Source organism: Salvia hispanica, chromosome 5 (assembly GCF_029641045.1).
Source record: "Salvia hispanica isolate PSC_SH4W2 chromosome 5, Shi_PSC_v1, whole genome shotgun sequence".
Taxonomy (NCBI): domain Eukaryota; kingdom Viridiplantae; phylum Streptophyta; class Magnoliopsida; order Lamiales; family Lamiaceae; genus Salvia; species Salvia hispanica.
Genome location: NC_142696.1, coordinates 46170812 through 46195563, shown reverse-complemented (window position 1 = coordinate 46195563; position 24752 = coordinate 46170812). Strand labels below are relative to the sequence as shown.

The window sequence follows — 24752 nt, the reverse complement described above, 5'->3', positions numbered from 1 at the left end:
ATAAAATCAGATGAGATTTAGTGTCTAATGAATTTGATATGCAATCTTATAGAAAAATCACAATCACGTCTCTTCATTGAAATTAGTGTCTTTACTACCCCTTATTTTTCCTTATGTCCTCACATTTTCGTGTCTTAAAAGCAATATTTACTTTTTTCTTTATTGAAAATTAATAATTTATTCAAATTTATTTGGAATGTTGAATCATATTCCAATTTTAATTTAGTTGGACAAAAAAGGCCTTCTCTCTCACGTACTGTAATACTGCAAAACATAACAAATGAAAGAGGGCATTCGTGCGTGCATGTCCTCATTTATACACGCAGTGATCAATCAATATTAACTCAGTACTACAATTAAGGACTGTTGGATTTGTAATACTCTTATATTTTGAGATTTTTATATTTAGTTCATAAGATTATATCATTGATTAACTCAGTACTACAATTAAGGACGGTCGGATTTGTAATATTATATTTTGAGATTTTTATATTTAGTTCATAAGATTAAATCTCATAATTTAATTGTAGTCAATCCCTTTAACTAAAATAATTTCCCAATTTAATCCTAGATGGATTATCTAATGATTATTAAAAATAAGAAGTATCTCATGATAATTAAAAATAATCTCACAATGGATTATCTCATAATAATTAAAAATAATCTCATAATTTTATACTAGATGGAAATTTATCAGACTTAATCCTAAATGAATTATCAATAACTTTAATATAATTAGTCTGGACAACTGAACAACACTTTATTAAATAAAACTACTACTATAACATTACTTTAAAAAATTATTAGTAAAAACAACTGACAACGATAAGTAGTTGAGATTGAATATATTCGCCAGAAATATCTTTTTAGAGAAAGACAAATATATTAATCTCTGAAATTACAACAATAAAAAATAAAACCAAAAGTATTTCTCATGACAGCAGTGTTTGATATTGATCGAAAAGTGCACGACAAGTTTTTTAGACTTATCTCACTCTCACGAACACAAGTAGAATTTAGAAAATGAAAAATCAATCAGCTAATTTATACTTGTATTAGAGAATCGAGATCATACATCCATAAACAGAAGTTTCACAACGGAGATTGAATTACAGCAGAAATCATACTATGTGTTGGAAGAATATATCAGCTGATGTTAGCTTTTACACACATATAAAAACAAAAAAATACACAGAATCATCAGCAATAATCATCAAAATCATGATGAAACTCATTTTTTTGAACAGAACGCAGCGTGTGCATCGATTTGATTTGATTTGATTAGCAGCGAGAAGATGAAATTGAAATCAGAAATGGCATCCGCAGCAGAGGAAGAAGAAACAGAGCGCGGAGACCAAACACACTGCTTCGAAGGCGGAAACGACTTTGAAAAGGACGTCATCTATGAACCAGAGGTGCAGATTGAACCTCTTCCTCCACCTCAATCCCGCGGAGGTCTTCAACTTCCACCGCCACGCACTGCCGCTGCCGCTCCCCTTCTTGTTCAGCATCTTGAAGAACATCGAGAAACTCGAAGTAGAACTCGCCTTTTTCTCCATGGCTCCGCCGATCTGAGTGAACGGAAAACGGGAAACGGGGGAGGGGCTGGTGATCGGAGTTTTTTTTTTTTTTACTTGCTTTTGAAGGATTCTGAGAAGTGGGAATTTATACAGAGAAATAGAATAACGGACGTTAGTGGGGGTTATTTTAGGAATTTCACTGGGGTTTATGTGGGGAGTGGGCCCCGAGGTAACCGTTCCGCGTTTTAGAGAAGAAAAAAGAATTCTAATATAACCAAGCTGTTTTCGCTTCTTCCAGTCCAACATGTTCTTTTCACTCCCTCCGTACTATAAGGTGGACTTCGTGTCATGACTAATATCATGAGATTATCCATCTAGTATTAAATTATGAGATTATTTTAGTTGGAGGGGAGAGACTATAACTAATTATCTAAGATTAAGATGGGGTCAATCTTATGAAATAAACATACATATTTAATCATGAGATTTAGTCTTGTCAATCGAAAACCATCAAATATAAGTCGTATTTGATTTAAGCATGTGTTTTGAGAAACGTAAATAATAGCTGATTAGAAAAATTAGTGGAATATGAAGTCCACTTTTTTATATTAGTCTTATAATAAAATATGAGTGAAATGAGTTAATAGAATGTGAGACCTACGTTCATAGTAAAAGTAAAATGTAACTCTTATTGTGGAATGAATCGAAATGATAAAATGTGACTCTTATTGTGGGACAGAGGGAGTAATCCGCATCCTTTCATTTTGGAGTCTGCTAGTGTTTTTAATGCAGGAATACACAGTACAATAGAAAAACAGATTTTTCAGTAATTAAAACTTTTATTCTCCTGGTCTTATAAAAGAAATATAGAGATTGTGACATAGATACTTTACTTAACACGAACCCAAATACTAAAACAATGTAAATTTATACACTGTTTATTTGCAATTGATAATATCGTACCGCCTTTCCATAAATATCTCCAATCAAATGGGTCCAAATTCAATAACCATTTATATAACTCGATTTATTTTAAATTTACGTACGATTGTAACTTAGTGTACATTTAGAAATTCTAATAATAAGACCATACATATAGTCCCTAAATCTAAGCTGATTTCATTCGAGAATTCCAGAATAAATATTAATAATCACACTTTTTCTTCTTCTTGGAATTATGAAATGTATGCTGAGCAGAATCTTACTTCTGTCGTGAAAGAAAAGCACTTTTGAAATATTCAATGGAAATTGAGGTAAAAGTGCCAAATAAATGATGAAAAAGATTACGAATATTTTTGAACCGATATTCCTTCAAAGCTGGAGCACCTCGATGTTTCTTTTTTCGTTGTATTTTCTGTTTTATTGCTGGCCATACGAATTATTCCGGTAATCTTATTTAATTTTAATACTGAGTACTATTTTTTTCTTGCCATACTTCTTATATTTTCAATGGTATGTTATATTTTTAGTTAAGTCAATTTTTTTTGAGACCATGTGTAGAAAATAAGAGTACAAGAAGCACATTTTTCCTATCTAAAAACTACCCTAAACTCCCATTGTCACCAATATTTAAAGGTTTGTTTTATCTTTTTTATTTCAGTCCTCGAATCTTTTACAACGTTCCTCTTTAATTAAATCATTTTTTAATTTTGGCAAGTTCTAACGTACTATAATTTTGGCAAAAAGTAAATCTTTCATTTACTTTATTGTCTCTTACTTTATTTACCATCCACTTAACAAACCTACTATTCTTAAACTCCGTGTCGAAAATAAATGTCTTAATAGGAACGGAGAGAATACTATTTATTATTTTTAAAAATTATTGGGCCCTAAGAAGAAGTGTTGGGCTCGTAATCAATAATGAAGAAATAGATCCAATGGATTGAGTTGGGCTTGGTATATGAAATTAACGGGCCCATATATTGTATATGATGGATTTTGAAATGGATTAGCGAAATGCAATTAATCATTTGGTTAATAAAATGCAACTAATCAATCTTCGGTTAATAGTAACATAAGTCGGATTCTATTCTACATATTTGTACGGTATAACTTATTTAAAATATACTCCTATAATTTATTACTAGTAATTGTGCCACGAAAATAATTTACATATATAATTAAATTATTGGATTGCAGGTTTGCCTTACCACAAGGGGAAAAATTGTGTGGTTTGATCTTCAAATTTTCCTTGTGACCTCAAAAATTGGTCTACAACCATACTAGCATTAAGCCGCGGCCAACTCCCTTTTTTTTTAAAAAAAAAACTTTTTTCTTGAAGTATCAATGAAATATTATCCAAATTTGACTCAGCACGGATTTTAAAAAATTTAGAAAAAATGAGTTGAAAAAGTTAATGGAATGAGAGTCTCACATTTATATATTAGTTTTATAATAGAATGTGATTGTAAAGAGTTAGTGGAAGTGAGGTTCATTCATCAAAAATAGAAGAAAAAACAAAGTGGACAATTTTTTACGGACGAATGGATTAATTTTTTATGTAATTTTCTTTTTCAATTGAAATGATTGATTTATTTTTCAATTTCAAATTTACATAGACTTTAAATATTTCGTATTCTTAATTGTTTCATAAGTGAAAAATCAAACTTTACAAACTACAGCAAGTGACATTCCAATTCTATGAAGCCACGGATTGCACAGGCATCAATTTCTAAAAATGTTCCCATTTTGGATTAAAACCTCCTATATAAAGAAATACTAGTATTAATATTTAATTTGCACGTGCAATTATAAATTATAAATATACTAAAAAAACACATTTTGTTGATTTTTAAATTAATTTCAATCAAGTCAATTTCAATCACTAGCCTGAATACTGTTTTGTGAGAGTCAATCTCTCTCTCAGATAATCTGATATAAAAGGAGAAAGGGAAGGGAATCCCCACAACCTGACTGCAGTATATTTGTAGAGAAAGAGAAGTGATATTCCAAGGATACCTTATAAACAAAAAAAAAGATATCTTTTTGATATACTTCGCCACCGGCATTCTTCATTTCCTTTTTAGTTATCAACCAGGATTAACAATTAATTCTTCATTTCATTACTCTAAATCAATCACTTACCTTTTCCACGATACACACACAGATAGTTTTGTTTTGTCTTTGTGTAATTGGGATTCGGAAAAAGTAGTTTTAAGTAAACAATGTTGGAATTGGGGGCGGTGAGGCGGTGCTACTCGGATGCGGTGGAGGGAGTGAATGTCGGATTGGCTTTTGTTGATTCGGTCATTGCGTTTCTAGCTCTATATAAGGTTAACTCTTGTTGCTTCTTTCAATTCAGTATTGTCTTATTCTTTGATTCCAAATTGGATTTTATTGGGTGTTTGGGAGAGCTTCTCTCTCTTCTTCTTCTCCGTGCTTGTTTGAATTTATCCAGCATCTGTGTGTTTCTGAGGGGATTGAGGTGGATGTGATGAATGGCAACTGGAAAAAGAATTGAACTTTGAATGCTTGAAGCATAGAGAAAACCGATGCCCTAGGATTCCACAGTAGGAACAGTCTTTCAGCATTTCCATATGTTTGTCAACTCATTACTGAGATGATATGTCATTTTGTGGGAATGAGGTTGGGGTTCTGAATTGAATTGGCAACTTTTTCATTTGAATTAACCAGGAATTTTCGTCTAATTCGTGATTTTGATGTTCGTACCATGTTGGAATTTCTATCAAGGGGTGTAACATTGAAATACTAGGGGCTTGATCATCATTGTTTTCTATACAGTGTTATTGGTGAAGATTGTATACATCTAAATTCTGTAGTTCAGCGGTGTGTTTATGGCATGATACCTGCTAAAACTTGCTTGAAGAACATTTGCATAGCTGTCAAGAGAACATTTACACAGCGAGTGCTGCTGCAGCCTATCATTTAGTAGTGCGTTTATGGCGTAATATCTGCCAAAATATCCCGAGGAATATTTATATAGCTGTCATTGTCAAGGGACCTTCAGGATTTCCTCGTGAGTGCTTAGTTGCTCGTAAAGCATTAGTACCAGCTACCAACGCAACAGATGCAATCACGCTATGTTAGCCAGCCTTGCAATGTGGTGTTTGTGGTTGAGTGCCAGCTTCACTACTAAACTTGTCATCGGTGTCATCTGTTTTGGTCCTACCTTTTGTTACACTTTTTGAGGATGACTGTTGTGTTGGTTCACACAATTCACAGTCGCATTCCGAATGCGATGAACCTTATTGAAAGATGAGCAAATAGAGTGGTTTGATGGAATACTTTGAACAGTTACAATATTTTAATAGAAATATATTTATAGCTATATTGTGCAACCATTGCAAGAATCCAGTGTGACCTAGACCTTTTACAAGGTGAAATTGCCATAATTTTAACACTGTGCTTCCTATATTCCAAATAAAAGGAAACAATATGCTTCCTAATCAGCTTATCCTCTAAACTTCCAAGTCATTCTGTTATTTTTTCTTCCAGAAATATGTCGTCTTTCCTGCCTTCTTCATTCTATATACTCCTTATCTTGGTTGTCCTATATCGGACTTAAAATGTTATATACTAACCTCAAAGCATTAGCTTAAAACTCCAAGAATGACATTCTTTTATGCAAGCTAACTATAATTTACTTTGCTCATCAATATTCTGTAACTATGATACTAATTACACATTGCATCTTTTTATTATGATTCTTTCGAAGTATTGGCTTTAGTTCTTACGTATTTCATATGGGATTTCCATCATTCTGGCAGTTGATTAGAATTCATTCAAGAAATACACAGCTTGGATGGACTCGCCAAAAGGTAAATTCTTTTGTATTTCTGTGGTGTGCTTTATTTGGAGCAAGTTATTTTCATACAACGGAAATCTTTATCTGAATAAATGCGATTCAGTTTACACTAAATTTTGTGAGATTTTTTGTATTTTAGTGCATAACACTGAGTAAATCTTGGCGAGTAATCCAGTTCTTCATGTTAAAATCAAGTGCTTTAATCTACATTTTATTTTCTCTCATGTCATCCATCATAGCTATAGTTCTTTAGTTGGATGCTTCACACTATACTTGGAGCCCATTCAAATTTGAGTGACTCGACACATAAAACTGGAGCAATAATTGCATGATTTGCATATTAATTCTTTTTTGCTTTTGAGATGATAGAAATCAGTTGGGAAATGTATGCGACCAATTGACCATATTGACTGCTATCTATTTAATTGAATCTGATCAATGCTCAATTTGATAATAATTTCAGGTCATTCATCTATTGATTGGGTCGTCCAATCTTGGTGAGGATTACTAACGTTCTGATCACTGGTTCCGATAAGGCCTTTTAGTTGACTAATTTCAAATGAGCCGTACATAACATGCAGCATGTTTGTGATCTTGTATTCTTGGCAGCATATTCTTTTGTTGTAACTTTTGGTAGTCCATTTAGGAGCATGTGTTGTTATACTGAAAAGGCTTTGCACAATCAATGTTTGACAAGCTATTCATTGTGGTGTAATTAAGTAATAGTAACAAAATTGAAATATTCAATTTCAGGTTATTTCCTTTATTTTGTATTAAATCTGGTTGCTGCTTGTAAGGGTTGGATTTGCTGGTCGTATTCCTGTGGTTTTGTTATCATGGGTAGGTAAATCCCCAGCCTGTGGTGTGATTATAGTTTTCAATAGTCGCAATGATAGTATGAAGAAATACTTACCACAAAGATAACATTAATGGCAGCCTTCCCCAGAATTCTGTTCATTGCAGCATTTCTCCTGCTTTTGTCATTTTGGTAAGTTCTCTCATATCTTGAAAAATTTATAACCTATATCTACATATATGTGATCGGCAATATGTTATGGTATTGCTTTTAAGCAATATGTTTTATAGTGTGTAAAGTATTGGTAATCTAGATTTCCCCACCTCTGGATATAATGGTGTGTAATAGAGTTCAAAATTAAAGCAATGTGTCTGGTTAACATTCATGATTTTGATACCCCTCTGGTTTCTGCATCAACTTCGTCTTACAATATGTGATGTTTTCTTTGACTGAAAGTAGTTATCATATAGATCTGTTCTTTTTATGAGAACACTATACACAAAGTTCTGAAGAGAATAATCAGCTGGGTGCTTGTAATAGAGATTATAAAAAAAGTATTGTCTGAACTGTATGGTGAGCTTGAGAGTTGAGAGTGCTCTAGATCAAAGCAAATTGCTGCAATCTTATTTTCTGAGCTTACCTGGCGATTTTAACCATATCTTGCTACAAATTTCTATGTTTTACCTTTACCAGCTAACAAGTGATGATTTTATACATTACAACTGTACAAACTCTAAGTCGGAGGACCTCACCATTTTGCAGTCTCTTTCAGTCATATGGAACCTTTTATAGAGTACTCTATATAGTTTACCAATTACTTATTGTGCCACTCAGATAACATTGGCCTCATCTCGGTTGATGTTTTGCAGGGTGGACCTGTGTCATCACCCCATTGATGAAGAAGAAGATGATGGATATAACCCCCAAGAAGCTCTGCTTGAGAAGATGAGCAAAACTAGTCCACAGACTAATGGAAACCGAAGGTGTTGCTCCTTCAGGTTAGCTCATATCGGAAGCCGTCAAAAGATTGTGATTGTGGTAAAAAAGCAACTTTCAACTATAGATAATCGTTTTAAAATCTCTATAATCCACATCTAACTTACCCAACAAAATTATCGCCAGGTAACAGTTTTACTTTTTGCAATAATGATAGCATCTTCAGTACTGATATGGATTGGGGTGGATAGCAGTCCTATCGAGTCTGCAATTGTTGCTCAGGCATGTAATCATGGTTTTTCCTTTACTCTCTTGTAGACTTGTTTCGTGTGGATTTTGATGAGTTTCCAACTTTAAGAGAGCAACAACGACTGTAATATCAAATTGCTTTGTAACCTGATTTGTGAATATAACACTTCTGCATTAATCTCTCTTATGAAGACTGTCCAAGAAATTTTTCCAACTTCTTGCAGGTATATGTAGATCTTATTGCCGTGGTTGTCCTTTTTCTTGGAGGAGCCTTGGCATGCTATGGTGAGCACGTAGACTTCTTCGTTTGTTTCCTGATGTGGAAACAAATGCATTTTGCCTCTCTTATACTAATTCGTGTCTACTGTTCTTTTTATTCCTCTGACATATTCACTATCCAGGAGTTGTATTATTCTTGAAAATGAAAAAAGTGAGATCTGAGCGGGCTTCATCTGAAATGCGGAAGGTAGTTGCGTGATTCTGATGTTCAATTGTAATCACGTCTCCATGTTGCATGTCTTGGCCTATTCATTTACTTTTGCATAAAAGTTACGTCTCACGGCCTTCATTGCATCACAGGTTGCTGGTTTGGCTGTTGTCTCCGTTATTTGTTTTACATCAAGTGCTTCAGTTGCAATTGGTACTCAAATACCTGTAAGTCATTGGCGGCATATTAATCGATTAATCAGCTTCATTTCCCTGGATATTCCATGACTAGCATTCTCCATCTGCAGCTGTTTTATGACTCGGATGAAGGACACATGGATGCTTTCCGTACTTCAGTTCTTCTCGTTTTGTATTATTTTATAGGTATTTGCTTATGCTAAACAGTATACCCTAACCTCCAAATTGTGTTACCTATGTAGTAGTATTATAATCTGCATCATAGTCTGTTTGCCATCATCCATTGCACTGCCATGAAAGTAAAGCTGTCTTCCAGGTTCATCAGTGCCTTCAGCAGTTGTTTTATTCCTGATGAGAGAACTGCCACCTCCCCTCATCAATAATACTTGGCGCGAAGAATCAACAACGATAACATTCATACATGAGGACTCAGCGACAGCAGCTCAACGAGAGAGCTGGACTAGAACAACTCAGAATCAGGTTCAAACGCTTATGCCTGCCTGGACAAGCTTGTAGATATATTTAGTAACAGGTTAATATTGACCCACTTGTATTTAACTGCTCGTTACAGGTATCGAGGGCAAGCCCCATATGAAGTTTGACATGGTGTAATTCAACCAAGGAAAGAAAAGATTTAGAAGGCCCCCTGAGGAGTAGAGCCGCAAGGCTGCCTTTGCTGAGCCTTTTAGTTTGATAGATTTGTCTGTATTGTACATAGAATTACTATTTTCTAACTTATGCTCAAAATTCTTTTTTCTGGTTATTGCAATAAGCCTGTTTAATTAGTTTCCTATATATTTATGTTTCAAATTAGAGTTACACCGAAAACTACAGATGCGATGACAGAGTACCATTTCTGATATCTAGATAGTTCATAATTATGTACTACTAGCTTAAACGAAATGCAACCACAAATGAGATTTCCATAGAATTAATAATTATGCATAGCTCAAACTAAATTCAATCATGAATGAGATTTCCATAGTTTCTTTATTTTCCAGCCCAAATTTACAAAAGGGAACAAACACTTTTTAGAAAAACAAAGACCATTGAATCAGTTCTGCCAACTGGTAATTTCCAAGGCTCCAAATAGCACATTCTGTTGCTGTATGGCAAACTATATCCCAAAGGGGGTTGGCTCATCCACATCTCTTCTCTCCTCCAACAGCTTGTTTGATTCTGAACATGTGGATCAGCGAGTAAGTTTTTGAAAGGCGCAAAGATAATTCACAGAACAACACGTATCCGGTTTCACACCTTTATTCGATAGCTCTCAAGTGAAGCAAGGTAAGATTCATGTAGAGAGCAGAAACTGCAAGTTCCACCGGAATGAATATCAGAGTTCACATGTATCATAGCAATAAAACAAGAACAGAATTTTCTTACTTATTCATAATCTCATACAGGTGTTTAGAAATGTATGCCATCGATGGATGTGAACAGTAACAAATCAAAGAATGCCCAAACAAGGTTGACTGAAGAAAGATTTAAGTGCTATGTAAGTACACCTTTCAAGACAGAGTTATTCAATCTTGTTGCTTATCAATCTGCATTCGCTAGGTGGCCACACCTGTAGAGAAAGAAGGTAAGCAATGTCCGAACTTCCCTGATTGAGCCCATATTATTGATAAAAACGGCATCATATATGATCTTGATCCAACTTAAAATGCAAACAGTTTCACATAACCGATTACACATATATGATAGAACAGCATCATATATGATTTTGATCCGGCTAAACTGCAGTTTCATACTTATAACCAATTACATATTTATGATAGAACAGCATCATATATGATTTTGATCCAATTAAACTGCACAGTTTCATATAACCAATTTCACATTTAAGATTAAACAGCATCATATTATTATTTTGATCCAAGTCTAGAACTAAAATGCAAACAGTTTCATATAACCAATCACACATTTATGAAAAAACAGTATCATACTACTATGGTTGAATAGCTCACCACAGCAAATACTCTATAGCCTAGATACCGGTAAGGAACTGCACCGAAATTCCTGGAATCTCTACTGTTGAGCAAATTATCCCCTTCGACCCAAACATGCCCATTTGGTACCTAAATCATCAAAAAATCATTTTTTAGAATCTTCTGCACACTAAGCATAACTAAAGAATAGGTACACAGACATGAATGGATAATCATTGTTCAATAAGATCAAACTTTACCATGAAACCCTAATTTGATCCACACATTAAAATTTGGGGATAATTTAGATAAAAGAAAGAAATCATTTCAAAATTGAAAAATTAGGGGAAGGAGAGTGTTTAGTTTACAACAAGAGTCTTCTTGAGATCAGTATATCCGCGACGGCGATTATTGGGGGGAGCATAAGAAACGACGTCGCCCCCGAGAGCCTTGATCCTTTTGGTAATGCACTTCCTCGATTGCTCGGGGCTAGCCATTATGACGATGTCACCCCGGTCGACTTTGCCGCGGAGGATTGATATCTTTTCAACCAAAACGATGTTGAAGTCACCGAAGGTGGGGCGCATACTTGGACCGATGACCTGCAAGTGAACGAAACATGGATAAGGAAATGCGAATTGGCAACGCACATTCACAGCAAGGATTGTGCCCTACTTTGAAGTATCTGATAGGGGAATACAATATGGCTTTATGCGCGGCTGCCTTCGCCATGGATGCCACTCTCTCCATTTCCAAACCCTCACTCTGTCTGCAGCGAAATTTAAACATAAATGGAATCCCGCTCAATTCGGATCATTCTCACCAGTCTTTTCATTTTTTAAAGGGAGTTTTAATTCGTAAATAAATTGGCATAATTTTCTTTCTCCATCTATCCATAATTAATACTTTTGCAATTTAGTAGAAATTTTTTACAATAAACCCTATTTCATTAACTTTTCTTTCAATTTTATTATAAAATAATTTATAAAGTAGAACCAACATTTCACTCACATTTTTCACAAATTTTTCCACTATACTTTCTTATACTAACATTTTTCATAAATTAGTAATAATTAAACATGAGGGAGTAGTATTTGTTTTTAATTTTAGTGACAACTGTGGTAGGATAGGAATGTAGGTTTAATATACGATTGAAATATAATGATATTATTATTTCAATTTTGTGATATTAACTAGTCATTAATTTGGAAGAATTAGTTGGATCTTCCAATATTAGTAAGTTGATTGTTTCACTTTGATATCTTCTTAAAAAATGATTTATTTGATTTTTTTCTCAATCCAAAAGAGTAAGTATTTGTGGGCTTCTCTGATAGAATGGAATAAGGAGGAATAAAATAGAGATGAGAATGAAATGAAGATGAGAATGAAATCACAATTCCATTCCATTAGGACGTGTTTTATGGATTGGAATACGTGGGGTTGGAAAAGTTATCCACCATATTTTGGCTGTTTTATAGAATGGAAAAAATACTCCCGGTAAACCGGGATTCACTCCTTTGATCCGAAAAAAATTACTGTTGATCATGGAAAGTGGTTGATTTTAGACCACCCAATATTAGTGGGTTTAGATTCACTCCTCGGGGCTTGAACCTGGATAGGGGATTACATTTCCCTCAATACCCCTCCATTTGTCTATATTGGAGAAGAAAATCTGAGAAAGAAGGGTTTTGAAAGTAGAAGAAGCTGGAAGGAAGGTGACGCTGTCTAAATACAAAGAGAATGAAATTGTTATTCTTTGATTTATTTCATTCTTATGCTTGATAGAAATGGAATAAATTGTGAACAATTACACACTGAACACGCAATACACACACCACACACACTGCACACTACACACTACACACTACATACATTGCGCATGTTAGATTGATATACTGAAAAGCATATTTCGAGCATGTTGCACGGATAGAATTGCTTGTATACAATAAATTTTACAATCCACTTTTAAGCCAAAGCGAGAAGAAGTAATTTTATCGCATTGATGTTTGCTTGTGCATTTATAAGATGTTTCTCAAACATTTAAATGTATAAGAAGCAACCAAGTCTAATTTTTCTACATAGTAGACTGGTCGTGAACGATGTTCACAGAAGGTGACGCAGTCGGTCCTTTGTAGAAGAGAAATAGAATTTCACAACCTAGATAGGCTTTGGCTATCTATCGTGAAAGGTTGCAGTGTCAGTCCGCATGTTTCCTTACCTTAGGAAATAAACGACACTGGTGTGGTATAGCACTGAAGGATCTAACAGTTGAGATAAGTCTTTCTTGCTATTTACCGAAAGACGAGGTCTCGGTGATTGTTATTTCTTAATCATTGTTGACATAACATTGAGCATACGATATTGATTATGCACTACTTTGATTTATCAAATGGTGCGGATTTTTCGCAATCCAAGAATCCTGATATCTTGGGTAGTGGTGATCAATGTCTAGAGGTGCTAGTATTGTTATTGCAATGAATCGTGTGCTGGGTGGGTCCAGTTTGATAATATCCTCAAGAGGTGTTCGAAAAAGGTTTTATTATTCAGAAACCCGGCCGGTTGGAATATATTCCAGAATAATAAATAAAGATTTTGAACTAGACAACTCTTGGAAAAAGATATTAATTAATTAAAGTCAAATAGCAGACTTAAATTAATTAATGGATATTTATATCTTAAACACGGGAAATAATAAATTAAAGAGGTAAAGCCCGGATTACTCGTAATTTGAGATTGGACGGGCAGTCAATATTATTATACTATAGTGGATGATAATAATATTCTGTTTGGGCTTATATTAAATTGGGGCTCAATTTAATTAGTAAAAGACCAACAGGTTTGGCCCAAGTCCAACCTCCATGGATCCCTAATCTGGCCCATCATAACTCAATATAAAAGGAGATTAGAAAGGAGATTTAATGAGATTTAACACATAAATTTCGTTCTCCCCTCTCTGGAGTGAACGGTTTTCTCAGTTCTTCATAGAACTTCTGTCTTCTTTCTAATCAAGCCCTTTTCGATTCTGACAAGCTTTGCCCACCCAAAGGTCATTATCTGAGTTCGGGATACAGATTAGAAGATTTGTGGTCGAGTACGAAGATCTTCATGTGGAGAAGGAGCAAGCAATCGTCGATTCTTTGGAGAATCAGATCGGTAACCCTAATCCGTAGAATATCATGAATTATGGTTTAATTCCTTAAAGCATGATTTATGTGTGTTCTAGCATGCAATTGATTGTTTAACATGTGATAAATTGATCCCATAATCGGTCAAATAGATCTGTAGATCTGATTTATTTGTTTATGCATGACTTCTGCTGTGCAAGGGGCACCAAACCCCAGCAATTGGTATCAGAGCCAATTTTTAGCTCTGATTATGTGGATTAATTTCATGTTATATGAATTGCATATTCCTATGTGTTTTCGTTGCTTGTTATATGTTTTATAATATGCATAGTTTGAAAACCCTAGAGTAAAGAATGAACTTTGAATGCTCCGAATATGTCTGCTGCGTGATTTAATTCTTTAATGAAGCTTTGACTTTGTTTTGAAATTAATTCATGATACGTGCCTTTACACCCATGTAAAGATTACAATGATTCTATTTGTGATTACTTTGGAGTGGATTTTTCATACGTATCGTGTGAATGGAATTTGTGACTTGGGAATCATGGCATTCAAATCGCGAAGTGAATTCCGGCAGTCTGGGCACCACTGCCTTGTCAATTTTGTGTGTTGCCCAGCGCGATCGATCGGGCAGTCTAATCAGATCCACGCAGCAACAGCAGTGACGCCATGGCAGCAGCGGCTGCGGTGAAGCAGCTGCAGCAGCAGCCATGAAGACGGCAACGCAGCAGCCGTGAATTGGGCATGCTCCGGATTAGCGCAGTTTGGGTGCAGGCTGGACAGTTTCGTTTCAGCTGAGAGCAGCCCAAGAGACTGCCCTGGAGGTCCGATCAGAGGCTCAAAGGGTGCGGTCCGAGTGGGAGCCCAATGGCGGTTCCCGGGCTCGTGTGGCTGCATTGAAAATTTCAAACTTAGTTGGGGTTTCCTTAACCCTAAGAACTAATTTTGGAGAAATTTCCTAAATTTGTTAGGGTTTCCCAAACCTTAGTAACTAATTTTGGAGATTTATTCAAGATATGTTTTAGAATAATATTTGAATATATCGGAGTGGATTATCTAAAATTTAAATTTTTAATTAAATTATGGATTAATGGTATTTTTCTCCTTATTTTTATGGATTTAGATAGTTTAAATTCTATCTAGATAAATCCTAGATAAATTAGGATAATAATAATTAATTTTATCTGTCTTATGGATTTATATAGATTTGATTCTATGTGAATAAATCCTAGATAGACTAGATAAATAATTAATTATATTTGGATTTTATCCTTATTTTATGGATTTAGATATATTTAATTATATCTAGATAAATCCTAGATAAATTTGGATAATAATTACTTTTAGAGAAATGTTTTAGAGACATAATGTCTCTAAGCCATAATGCAATAATGAGGTTAAAATAGTCATTTTAAATTATTTTAGATTTTTATTTAAATTTATGTTTTGTACATGTACCATACTACCCTTTTGTATATAAAATGTTAATTAGCATTATAGAATCACTTGATTATGGAAAGTTACTCAATTCTAGTCGTATATTTCTCCTTCCTCTATATCTCTCTTCTTTCTTGCCATTTACACAATTCTCCATGAACTCATGTCTCCATATTTACAATTATTTCTTTTATTTATTTAAGAGAAAAGATGAGAAATAATTCAATATTAATTTAAAGTGTAAATTTGAACAAAACAAATTTATATGAAAAAAGAAAATAATTACTATAAAATCAAGAGAAGGGGGAGATAATACTTAAAAAATTTTGAAACTTAGAAAGAAAGCGTGTAAAGAATTGCCCGATATATAATTTTAAAAAAAAGTACAAATAGAAATATAAACAAAGCAATAAGCGAAAATATGGAAAATGGAAACAACTTGTATAATTTGGAATAAAGAGAAATATTAAATAAACAAATTTTATTATATTAAAATTTCAATAGCTATCTGTTAATAAAATAATTTGATGCGAATAAAATTTATTATTTTAATTTACTTTTAGATATCAAGTTTAATTGTATTTCATGATTTTTGAGTAACAATGTAGATTACGAGGAGATACAATACTTAATCATCATTAATTTATTGAATGATACAACAAAGAAATTAAGTATAAATATAATTAGTCGTTTTCATATCTTTACAAATTTTAATATTTATTTTATCCATCCCATAATACGAGTTAAATTTTGCCATTTTGGTTCCGTCCCACAATAAGAGTTACACTTTATTTTTATCATAAATTATAAATACGTCTCACATTCCACTAACTCACTTCATTCACATTTTATTTTAAAGTTAATATAAAATTGGTCTCATATTCCACTAACTTTTCAAACTCACTATTCTTTACATTTTAAAAACTCGTGTCACAATAAGAGTGACTACTGTGGGACAGAGGGATAAAATAATTTTATGTTATGCAAATGAGTGAATGACTATTACCATTTCATTGAATGTGAACACTAAAAAAATTAAGTGTACAGACGCACAATCATTTTCGTGTCTTAAAAATTCAATAATTATAATACAAATAAAAAAATTTGATATGAATGTCTATTACTACCTCCGTCCCCCAAAATTTGCAACACTTTGACCCGACACGGGTTTTAAGAAATGTAATGGAAAGTGAGTTGAAAAAGTTGGTGGGATGTGGGTCCTACTTTTAAAGTATTAGTTTTATAATAAAATGTGAGTAGAAATGAGTTAGTGGAATATGGGGTCCAAAAATGGTAAAAGTGAAGTGTACCAAATTTTTAGGGACGGACCAAAATGGTAATATGTATCAAATTTTCAGGGACAGAGGTAGTATCATTTTAATTTACTTTTACTTATTAGATATCATGTATTTTTTTATAACTTAAAAATTTCAGTAATTATTTAATAAAAAATAATAATATAAAATTTAGTGACTATGCAAAATATACTACTATTATAATTTTAATATATTTCTAATAATTCATTAACTAAATAATTGGATCCAAATGGTCATTACTATTTCGTTGGATGATAACATTAAAATATTAAGTATATATACATGTAGTTAATTTTATAACTTAAAACTTGAATAGTTATTTTATAATAATAAAATAATATGATATGAAAGACTATTACTCATTCGCTAAATGAAAAAATAAGAAATTAAAACATATTCATATAATAGTTTTTTACTGCTTAAAATTTAAAGATTATTTGATAATAAAATAATTTGATGCGAATAGCTATTACTATTCTGTTGGATGACAGTAGTATATATATATACATGTAATCGTTTTTACACTTAGATATTTAACAATTATTTAATACTACTAGTAAAATTATTTGATGTGGATGACTATTATTCTTTTGTTGAATGATATCAATAAGAAATTAAGTGTTTATACATATACTACTCCCTCAGATGTTATTTGCACTTTTCTATTTAAGTCATAAACTTGAGATTAATTTTTTGTTGTAATTAAATTAGTATTTAAGTGTACTAAGAAATTTTTTAACAAAAGAACACTTAATTACTTATAATATATTATTAAATATTATAATTCTCACTTAAGTATAAATAGTGAAAGTAGTTTGGAACGAGCCAAAACAGAAATGTGTGAATAACATAAGACGGAAGAAATATATCTTTACAATAGAATTTTATCAATTATTTAATAATAAAATAATTTGATGTGAATGACTATTAAATAAGTAAATGTTTAATATTAATAAAATAAATAGATGTGAATTACTACTAGTGAGTAAAATTTTAAAGTGATTAAATAATAATATAATTATATCAAATAACTATGATTATTTTGTTCAATAATGACACTAAAAATTTAAATATATTTATATAATCATTTTTATAATTTAAAATATTGAGAATTATTTAATAATAAAATAATTAGTTGCTATTGACTATTAGATGAATAAATTCAATGAAAAAGTTAACTTTTATATTAGTGTCTGAATAAAATAAAATAAAATTTTCCATTTCAAGGTAAGTCAATTCGGATCTATTTTTCATGTTATACAAATTTGAAGAAAGTTAATAAATGACTTAATTATAATTTTCCAAAGTTATTGAAAAGTTACTATGTTAATTAAGATAGTTAATTTACTTTTATTTGACTTTCCTTTCATAATTAACTAAACGGTTATACTATATAACTATTTAATTAATTTCCTTTTATTTGAAATAAGGGTGTATTAGTCCATATATAAATTATTTTTATGGCAAGAAAACATAAGGACATTATGGCATAGAGACATTATGTCTCTAAATCACTACTCTTAATTTTATTGTCTTATGGATGAATATAGATTTATATCTATGTGAATAAATCCTAGATAGATTAAGATAAATTTTAATTATGTTTATCCATATCTTGTAGATATTGATAGATTTATATCTATCTAGAATATATCTTAGTAGATTTGGATAGTTAAAATCCATGTTTATCTTTTTCTTATGGATATTTACAGAATTAATTCTATTTAGAAAATATCCTAGGTGAATTAGATAATTAAGTTTATCTCTATCTTATAGATATTGATAGATTTGCATCTATCTAGAATATATCTTAGAAGATTTAGATAATTATTAATCCAATATTGTAATTATCTTTTGGGTTTAAGATAGATTTAGTTCTATCCAGTTAAATCCTAGTTGAATTAATTAATATTTATTCTAGTTTATCCTAATTTTATGGATATAAATAGATTTATTCTATTTAGAAAATATCCTAGATAAATTTGGATAAAGATAATACAAGATAATCCTTATCTAATTGGATTTTGATAAAATTAGTTTTATCTAGTATAAATCCAAATAGAGTTGATATATCCTAGTTTCTTATTCTAAACAATCTAAGATTTTTTCATTCTTCTTAGAATTGGATTTTATCTTCATCTTATGGATTTGGAAAGATTTGTTTCTATCCTGAAATATCCTGGTATGATTTAGATAATGATAATCCAAGGTCAGTCTTATCTTGAGTTTTAGGATTTGATTTTATCCATGTAAAATCTAGAATAATCCTAAGAGGATTTAGATAGATTAAATTCTATCTAGGTAAATCCTAAATTAATTTGGATAACCATTATCCAAGATAAACTTATCAAATCTGAAATTTCTATTTTGGATAAGATAAGGAATTAATTATTTAATTAAATCTCCTTAGATTTATTAAATAATTCCAATAATTATCCAGTGTGATTAATTACCATGAAGTAAATGGATTTGTCTATTTATTTGGTGATTATCTATTATAAGTGGATTAATCTGCCTTATCTGCTTATGTGATAATTATGCAAAAGCCATGTTCAAAATAACTAAGCGATAATTACAACAGTGTGTTGTATATGGTCTCCATAAATTAGTCTATATATGAAGCAATTTCTAATATTATCGCGACCCACCTTAGTGGGAGCAATAATCCTACGAAATAGCAAGGTCATAAGATTAGACTTCTTAATAGTAAATTGTTTAAACTAGAAGCATGTTTCTAATATTATCGCGACCCACCCTAGTGGGAGCCATAATCCTACGAAATTGCAAGTTCATTTGTTTAAACTTATTTATAAGATAGCTATGGAATTTTGTTAGTGGCGTACGACCTTCCCTAGAAGGAGTATCAAAACAGAAATGAAATTCCTAGATGCAAATATTTATGGTAAAAGCTTAGGCAATATTTGGCGGCCATGCCACCTTAGTGGTCTCTGGACTATTCGCCGGTATTGTGACAGGAAATTGTTGGAATCCGAATTTGTATGACCTCCCTAGAGGCGTACTTATTTTGGCTTTGGCAGTTGCGAGATACATAAATTGTTTTGTGGTTGTTTGCGATTATGTATCAAGCATAGTATGTGATAAATAGTTTTATTTCTTCTCAGCCAAATTCTTAATAATGTCTGCGAACCTTAAAGAAATCAAACTCGAAGGCCAAAAATTAATGTAGACTGAAAATGTAAATGGATAAGATTCTCATTGCTGAAAACTTAAAGTTTGTATTCACCAATTCATGTCCTCTATTTCCTTGACAAAATTCTATAAAGAAAATTCAAGAATGCATTTTATGCATGTACTTGACAAGTTCTTTGAGATAGAAGGTCAAACTACTTTCTTTTAAGTAGTAAGACACGTCTTGGTTTATATTGATGAAAGAAGAATATCCAATAAGGACGATGTCCAGATTCTATTTGAATATCCACGAGAGATAGAATATTTTGAGGAATGTTCTGATTCAGTTACTCAAATAGTTTCTACACTCAGTTCTTCATCAAATGTAATAGGAAGTGATAGTATGAAGGTTGTTACTTAAAAGTTGGAAACCTTCTACATGATATTCACTTTATTAATAATAGAGGAAGATAACATGATAGATGGCAAATTCGTTAAAGCTGCATCTTTCCTATGTCTTAGTTCAATCGAACAAAAGACTAGCAATGGAAAGAGGGAAGAGCTGAATTGTCATCAATGCCTGCTGAAAGCAAGAAAGGCAAGATAAATTAGGTGAAAAGGCAAAGTGAAGATGCATAGTAAGTCGGATTGACCTCTTCTAAAGAAGGACAATGACTTAGACAACAATGTAACTTCTAAAGGAGAGATCTCAATCCAGTTGGGCAGTTGTTGCAGTGGGAGCTATTTATTTATGCTCACTTAATTGTTTTGTTTTGATGTTAGAGTTTTGTTTTATTGGTACAGTTTAGTTTAGAAAGAATTCAGTTTCAGTTTCTAAACTTGTTTATGATTAAATGATGTCCGATGTCATTTTATAATGCGTGCATTATTAAGAAATGTGATTCGAATATCTATCATAGTACCATAGAAAAACAAATTATACATCATAGTATCTAAACAATATAAATGCAACAAGATTGAGTTTCGAACAACAGTTCAACTTCTTATACAATGAATGATAAAGTATTTATGGCACTTAGACATAAGGCCAAGAAAGTACTTAGTAATTGTTCAAACTAATTTTGTCTAACTCAAGTGACTATCGAGATTTTAACAACTTGCTTGTTAAATAGCTCGAAAGTCAAGTAAGTCTGGTTGATGCACTATAAGTAAGGACCCTTTGGTGGTTCAAGGGATTCAGAATACTTATAGAGATGCAACATAGAAAGACTAGCAAGTCTCAATGGTCTACACCATGAGAGACGAGCAATGAGTTAAGATCAGTAGTGGGAGTTAAATCCTAGTTGACTACTCCAAGCATTCTTCTAAAGAATGGGATAGTCATATAAGAAGATATCGAAGTCTCTCTAAGACAAGTTCGATATGGGAACAGTTTCACTCAATGATACCTTATCATTAATGAGATTTACGTTGGAAACAACGAGTTTTATCTTAAAGAAACTACCATAACATCAGTACCTTCTATAACACACGAGTTGTGGACTAGAGGTAAGTCTAGTCCAGCACATCTCAAGGTGTGGAGTTATTCCAACACATGTTTTGGAAAAGGTATCCAAGTAATTGGAGTTGTGTACTGAGGTATGTTTTAAGATTGTCCCAATTGATAGAAAAGGTACGGGTTCTATAATCTTCACGACAAGATAAGTGTTTGTTTACATCAATACTAGATTCTTTGATGAAGATTATGAGAAGAACTACAAGCCTAACAAGCATGATAATTCTCAAGATAATGAGAATATCTATTTTCCATCTTAACCAAGAAATCATACCATTTATACACTTAGGAAATCAACATTTGTACCTAAGATTATAAGAGTCATGTCGTAGTGGGAGTGTTCCTTGCGAACATAACAAGTTCATGGGTCTAAGAGAGTCTTTAGACTCAGTTTTAGATCGGCTTGAATCTAATCCCTGTAACTACAAGAACACATTGACTCATTCAGATAATCGTTCTTGATAAGATGATAGATTCTGAATAATAATCTAAGATAGACAAGAATGTTTGCAAGATTTGCGATACTATCCATAGACTATTTTAGCCAGTGGGAGCTAGTGGATCTGCAAGTGTAAACATGGATCTTGAAAGGCTAGAATAATGGCTAAGGGTTATACCCAGAAAGAATGATATTCTCGCTTGCCATTATGCCTAAGACGATCTGTATCATATTGTCTATTGTAGCTTACATAAATTAGGATGTATGTATTATGATTGTCAAGACAGTTTTCTTTAAGTAGAAGTCTTGAGGAGATCATCTACATGGAACATCTTAATGGTTATGTGCTACAAGTACAAGAAAGTTGAAAGTGCACTATATATGGTATTCTTGGTACGCTACGATGATGACATCTATAAAAGTTGATAAACAACTCAAATGGTTATCTAGCGTAGGAAACTGGTCGTCTACCCAGTTTAATGATGATGGATTTAAGATAAACTAGTTACATTCTAAGCATCTAAGTCATTAGATTGCTAGAAAAAGAATGTTAAGTTTTCTTAAAGAATCCTACATCTACATCATACTTAGACACTTTAGCATTGAGAATTCCAAAAAAAGGTTTTACTTCTCTAGATGGAATTATCTTGTCTCTAGCCAAGTGTTTTTCAACACTAAATGAGATCAAGAAAAATGAGACAAGTTCCGTGATTGGAAGTTTCATGTATGCTATGATGTGTATTAAGTTAGATATTAGCTTTGCCGTTGGCTTAGAAGCTTGATATCATATTAACCATGGCCAAGGACATTGGATTGGTAAAGAATATACTATAGTACTTGAAGAAGACTAAACGGTATGCTCTAGTTTACCATACATCCATGTTATGTCCTTTAGGTTACATCGACCGATTTTATATTGATTGGTGATCGAGTCATCCTCTGACAATGTGTTTACTTTAGGAGTTGAACTGAGATATGGAGGAGTGTGATCAAATCATAGACTCTATCATGAAAATTACAAGTGTGGTTTTATTGGAAACTACTAAGGTAGTTGTTTATCTCAGTAACTTCCTAATAGCTTTGACCGTGATTCCGAGTATGCCTATGAGTATTATATTTTATTATGGTTACTCTAGCCATGTGTCTAACTCGAGGGAACCACGATCTGATAAGGCTAAGCAATCACATAGAGAGGAATTATGAAATTAATTAAGGATTAAGTGCGCAGCGAAACATTATGGTTACCAAGATATCATCAGAGAACAACCTGGCAGAATTTTTCACAAAATGCCTATATGGCAACATGTTATACACATTAGGTGAAAAGTATGGTAGTTCGATGTATCATGGTCCGAGACCTGCTTAGAGTATAAGTGGGAGAGTTTTAGCAGTGGGTATACTCGAAAGCATGATTTTAAGTATAAGTGGGAGATTGTTAGATTGGTATACTGAAAAGCATATTTCGAGCATGTTGCACGGATAGAATTGCTTGTATACAATAAATTTTACAATCCACTTTTAAGCCAAAGCGAGAAGAAGTAGTTTTATCGCATTGATGTTTGCTTGTGCATTTATAAGATGTTTCTCAAACATTTAAATGTATAAGAAGCAAACAAGTCTAATTTTTCTACATAGTAGACTGGTCGTGAACGATGTTCACAGAAGGTGACGCAGTCGGTCCTTTGTAGAAGAGAAATAGAATTTCACAACCTAGATAGGCTTTGGCTATCTATCGTGAAAGGTTGCAGTGTCAGTCCGCATGTTTCCTTACCTTAGGAAATAAACGACACTGGTGTGGTATAGCACTGAAGGATCTAACAGTTGAGATAAGTCTTTCTTGCTATTTACCGAAAGACGAGGTCTCGGTGATTGTTATTTCTTAATCATTGTTGACATAACATTGAGCATACGATATTGATTATGCACTACTTTGATTTATCAAATGGTCCGGATTTTTCGCAATCCAAGAATCCTGATATCTTGGGTAGTGGTGATCAATGTCTAGAGGTGCTAGTATTGTTATTGCAATGAATCGTGTGCTGGGTGGGTCCAATTTGATAATATCCTCAAGAGGTGTTCGAAAAAGGTTTTATTATTCAGAAACCCGGCCGGTTGGAATATATTCCAGAATAATAAATAAAGATTTTGAACTAGACAACTCTTGGAAAAAGATATTAATTAATTAAAGTCAAATAGCAGACTTAAATTAATTAATGGATATTTATATCTTAAACACGAGAAATAATAAATTAAAGAGGTAAAGCCCGGATTACTCGTAATTTGGGATTGGACGGGCAATCAATATTATTATACTATAGTGGATGATAATAATATTCTGTTTGGGCTTATATTAAATTGGGGCTCAATTTAATTAGTAAAAGACCAACAGGTTTGGCCCAAGTCCAACCTCCATGTATCCCTAATCTGGCCCATCATAACTCAATATAAAAGGAGATTAGAAAGGAGATTTAATGAGATTTAACACATAAATTTCGTTCTCCCCTCTCTGGAGTGAACGGTTTTCTCAGTTCTTCATAGAACTGAAGTTCTGTCTTCTTTCTAATCAAGCCCTTTTCGATTCTGACAAGCTTTGCCCACCTAAAGGTCGTTATTTGAGTTCGGGATACAGATTAGAAGATTTGTGGTCGAGTACGAAGATCTTCATGTGGAGAAGGAGCAAGCAATCGTCGATTCTTTGGAGAATCAGATCGGTAACCCTAATCCGTAGAATATCATGAATTAGGGTTTAATTCCTTAAAGCATGATTTATGTGTGTTCTAGCATGCAATTGATTGTTTAACATGTGATAAATTGATCCCATAATCGGTCAAATAGATCTGTAGATCTGATTTATTTGTTTATGCATGACTTCTGCTGTGCAAGGGGCACCAAACCCCAGCAGCGCACACTCACACGACATGCATGACACACATTACACACACTATGCACACATTGCGCATACTGCACAA

The 24752-nt window shown here is 32.7% G+C and overlaps 3 protein-coding genes across 13 annotated transcripts; 1 reads left to right on the top strand and 2 right to left on the bottom strand.

The window, feature by feature from the left end:
* Window positions 1-946: 946 nt before the first annotated feature.
* On the bottom strand, window positions 947-1623 carry LOC148926921 (uncharacterized). Its single transcript, XM_089058671.1, has one exon. It carries the CDS (start codon window positions 1557-1559, stop codon window positions 1308-1310), a length of 252 nt encoding a protein of 83 aa, XP_088914797.1. The 5' UTR covers window positions 1560-1623; the 3' UTR covers window positions 947-1307.
* Window positions 1624-4455: 2832 nt separating this feature from the next.
* On the top strand, window positions 4456-9675 carry LOC125190392 (tobamovirus multiplication protein 1-like). Of its 11 annotated transcripts, none has more exons than XM_048087690.2 (13): window positions 4458-4792; window positions 6248-6298; window positions 6749-6782; window positions 7039-7125; window positions 7222-7273; window positions 7951-8119; window positions 8204-8299; window positions 8491-8551; window positions 8668-8732; window positions 8846-8920; window positions 9001-9076; window positions 9207-9370; window positions 9462-9675. In XM_048087690.2, the coding sequence occupies exons 1-13, from the start codon at window positions 4685-4687 to the stop codon at window positions 9483-9485; spliced, it is 1062 nt and encodes a 353-aa protein (XP_047943647.2). In that variant the 5' UTR covers window positions 4458-4684; the 3' UTR covers window positions 9486-9675. The 11 variants fall into 11 exon arrangements, with proteins under 11 accessions (XP_047943652.2, XP_047943648.2, XP_047943651.2 ...); XM_048087699.2 differs by having other exon boundaries at window positions 4459-4792; window positions 7083-7129; XM_048087701.2 differs by lacking the exon at window positions 4458-4792 and adding an exon at window positions 4815-5029 and having other exon boundaries at window positions 7083-7129.
* A 170-nt stretch (window positions 9676-9845) lies between these two features.
* On the bottom strand, window positions 9846-11624 carry LOC125191284 (mitochondrial ATP-independent inner membrane protease subunit 1a-like). The gene is made up of 5 exons (XM_089059394.1): window positions 11497-11624; window positions 11190-11423; window positions 10861-10971; window positions 10399-10460; window positions 9846-10202 (listed from the first exon to the last, which is right to left on the bottom strand). The coding sequence occupies exons 1-4, from the start codon at window positions 11608-11610 to the stop codon at window positions 10413-10415; spliced, it is 507 nt and encodes a 168-aa protein (XP_088915520.1). The 5' UTR covers window positions 11611-11624; the 3' UTR covers window positions 9846-10202; window positions 10399-10412.
* Window positions 11625-24752: the final 13128 nt, after the last annotated feature.